Source organism: Pundamilia nyererei, unplaced genomic scaffold (assembly GCF_000239375.1).
Source record: "Pundamilia nyererei isolate P.nyererei 1_Seehausen unplaced genomic scaffold, PunNye1.0 scaffold00415, whole genome shotgun sequence".
Taxonomy (NCBI): Eukaryota; Metazoa; Chordata; class Actinopteri; order Cichliformes; family Cichlidae; genus Pundamilia; species Pundamilia nyererei.
This window is the reverse complement of record NW_005187816.1, coordinates 294830-297384: the sequence shown is the minus strand read 5'-3', so window position 1 is coordinate 297384 and position 2555 is coordinate 294830. Positions and strand designations below refer to the sequence as shown.

Below are 2555 nucleotides of genomic sequence, written 5' to 3'. Positions count from 1 at the left end.
TCTTAACTGTTGCAAATCTGCAACGTCTGCCTGGAGAGGGTTAACACAAACCACAAGTTATTTGCAGCCATTTAGCTTTTACCCTCTTTTTTATAACCATTTCAAACTATTTACAGAACAATCAGGCGTTCTGCATTCAATAAGATACCACACAAATTATTTGTGCCACTCCTAAAAAGTAAATTCTGTCCACTATAAAGGAGAACATCACAGCCTGACACCTGCAGACAGCAGTCACCTCATTGTTCTGACACACAACACAAATCTATCCACAACACTACACACTAACTACACAAGACAACACATTAACTACACACTCCAAACACGCTAAATGTCACAAATCTCTCACATCTCAAAACTTGCTCTCTCTCTCTCTCTCTCTCTCTCTCGCCGTCACTCCTAAAATGCCCCGTCTTCCTAAACAACCAAATGTCATGTTGCCATATCATTTTTTGATTGGTCGATCAACACAAAAGGGCAGGGTTTTTTTTGTTTTTTTGTTTTGTTTTGGTCATAAGCACAGAGTGCTTGCTAGCTCTGTGCTTAGAGAGTAAATGTGACGAAACTATTCAGGAAAAACGCCGAGGATATATTATTTATCATGACTCTGGTTTTACATGGCCTATCAATATAATTAAAAACAGGTATATATCAGCTTGTTGCTTTGTCATCTTGAAGTGGTCATGTGATTGGCTTACCACGACTACTTTATTCTTCCTCAGTCAAACACCTGCTTAGCTCCAGGTGTACCAAAAAGTGATCGTCGAGCAGAAAGCGATTGCTGTCCGCGGGAGCGCGCAGTTGCTTAAAGCTGTAGCGCCCAGATTGCTACTTCCGTGCAACTGATATAAGATGCGGTAAGCTGAACACAGCTTCAACCGTCTGTTTGTTGAAAAATAGTAACGCGACCGCACTGCATTTTGTTGTTAGTAACGGTAACAGTGTTGTAACGATAGAAATAGTAATTCGTTAGATTACTCGTTGCTGAAAAAAGTAATGCTGTTAGTAACGTCGTTATTCCCATCACTGGTAATAACTCTTGTCAACTCTTTCAGTTTCAACAGAATTTTTTTTTTGTCCGTTCAATTTTCCTGTGGCTGACAAGGGTGTTAAGACTTCTGTCTATTAATTAATTCCTCAAAACTTGAAGCTAACTTTGTCTTTTTTTTGCTTCACTGGGCTTGTGAGAATTCATGACAATAAATCATTACCTTGCAGCTGGACTGGAATGTGGAACGCCGGTTGTCAAACCAAAACGCTGTTTTGGTCGTATTGTCGGCGGCTGTGTATCGAAGCCTCACTCATGGCCCTGGCAAATCAGTCTCCGGACCATGTAAGGATATAACACCAAAGAGTTACATTTTTAAAATACTCTGAATTTCCCTAACAGATATATAGAGTTATCCAGAAATTTAAATTATTTTGATTGAAAAATATACACAAGTTTTTTTTTGTTCACTTGTTTTTTGTTTAGTTGATTTTGTTTTTACTGAGGTATTAGGTCTGACTAATAATAAAAATGAATTATTAAAATTCAGACTAAAAGTATTGTATACATGAACTAGTTTTTTACCATCATTCTGAGACAAGATGTTTCAAATTTTAGAGATATTGTGTAAATGCAGGAAGGCAGTCCTACGTATTTGTTTAATGAGTGTGTCAAAAATGACTCCAAGATTCTTCACAGTGTTACTGATGGACAAGGTAACAAGATGAAATGTGGTGTCTAACCAAACATGGTGTACCTTGCATGATGAATACAATAACCTTAGATTTAGAAGCAGAAAATTAGAGATGATTTATATCAGTTGTCTGATAATTTTCTTTATTTGTCAGTTCACTGGTTTTACCATTGTTGTCTCTTAATATCTGTATTTTTTGAAGCAAGCTGTTACAGTTCATCTGTACATTTTGAACTAAATGTCTGTTTTTCTACCAGTACGGGAACCCATTTTTGTGGAGGAACACTGATCCATCCTCAGTGGGTCGTGACTGCTACTCACTGCCTTGAGAGGTCAGAAGGAGCCACCATTAAAACCTAAAATCAAATTCTGCAAACTCAAATCCTAAATAATTAGTGCCTATGTTTCTACATGTTATACAATATAGGTCAAGCCGCCCTTCATCCTATAAGGTACTCCTGGGTGTCCACACAGAACTCGCCAATGAGGTATCAAAGCAAGAGAGGAGACTTGAGAAAATAGTGAAGGAACCAAATGGAGCGGACATTGCTTTGCTCAAACTAGAGAGGTCAGTATGGGTCTAATTATCCCTGATCAACTACAAATAGAAATTGTGTTAAATACTACAGCAATTGGAAAACTGGATCAGTCAAATGCATCCATAAATTTGGTCACTGGACACAACATATATAACTGTAAGCATGTAAGCATAACTGTAGAAACAGACTAGTCCAAGATTATTTAATGATTAAATGTCATAATGTGACATGTGCAATATCTCAGTCTTTCCTTATTTTGTGCAATATTTTTGTCTTAGTGGACAAAATCCCACATTACAGCCACAAACATGAATCAATTTTATTGGAATTCCAC

The 2555-nt window shown here is 37.3% G+C and overlaps 1 protein-coding gene across 1 annotated transcript in view; it reads left to right on the top strand.

The window, feature by feature from the left end:
• LOC102203521 (plasminogen-like) overlaps positions 1–2555 on the top strand; it is a 37136-nt gene that overhangs the window by 28653 nt on the left and 5928 nt on the right. Inside the window, exons 6-8 of the mRNA XM_005753254.1 lie at positions 1219–1333; positions 1940–2014; positions 2110–2250. Of these exons, the coding sequence (XP_005753311.1) occupies positions 1219–1333; positions 1940–2014; positions 2110–2250 (331 nt within the window). The remainder of the gene's footprint in view (positions 1–1218; positions 1334–1939; positions 2015–2109; positions 2251–2555) is intronic.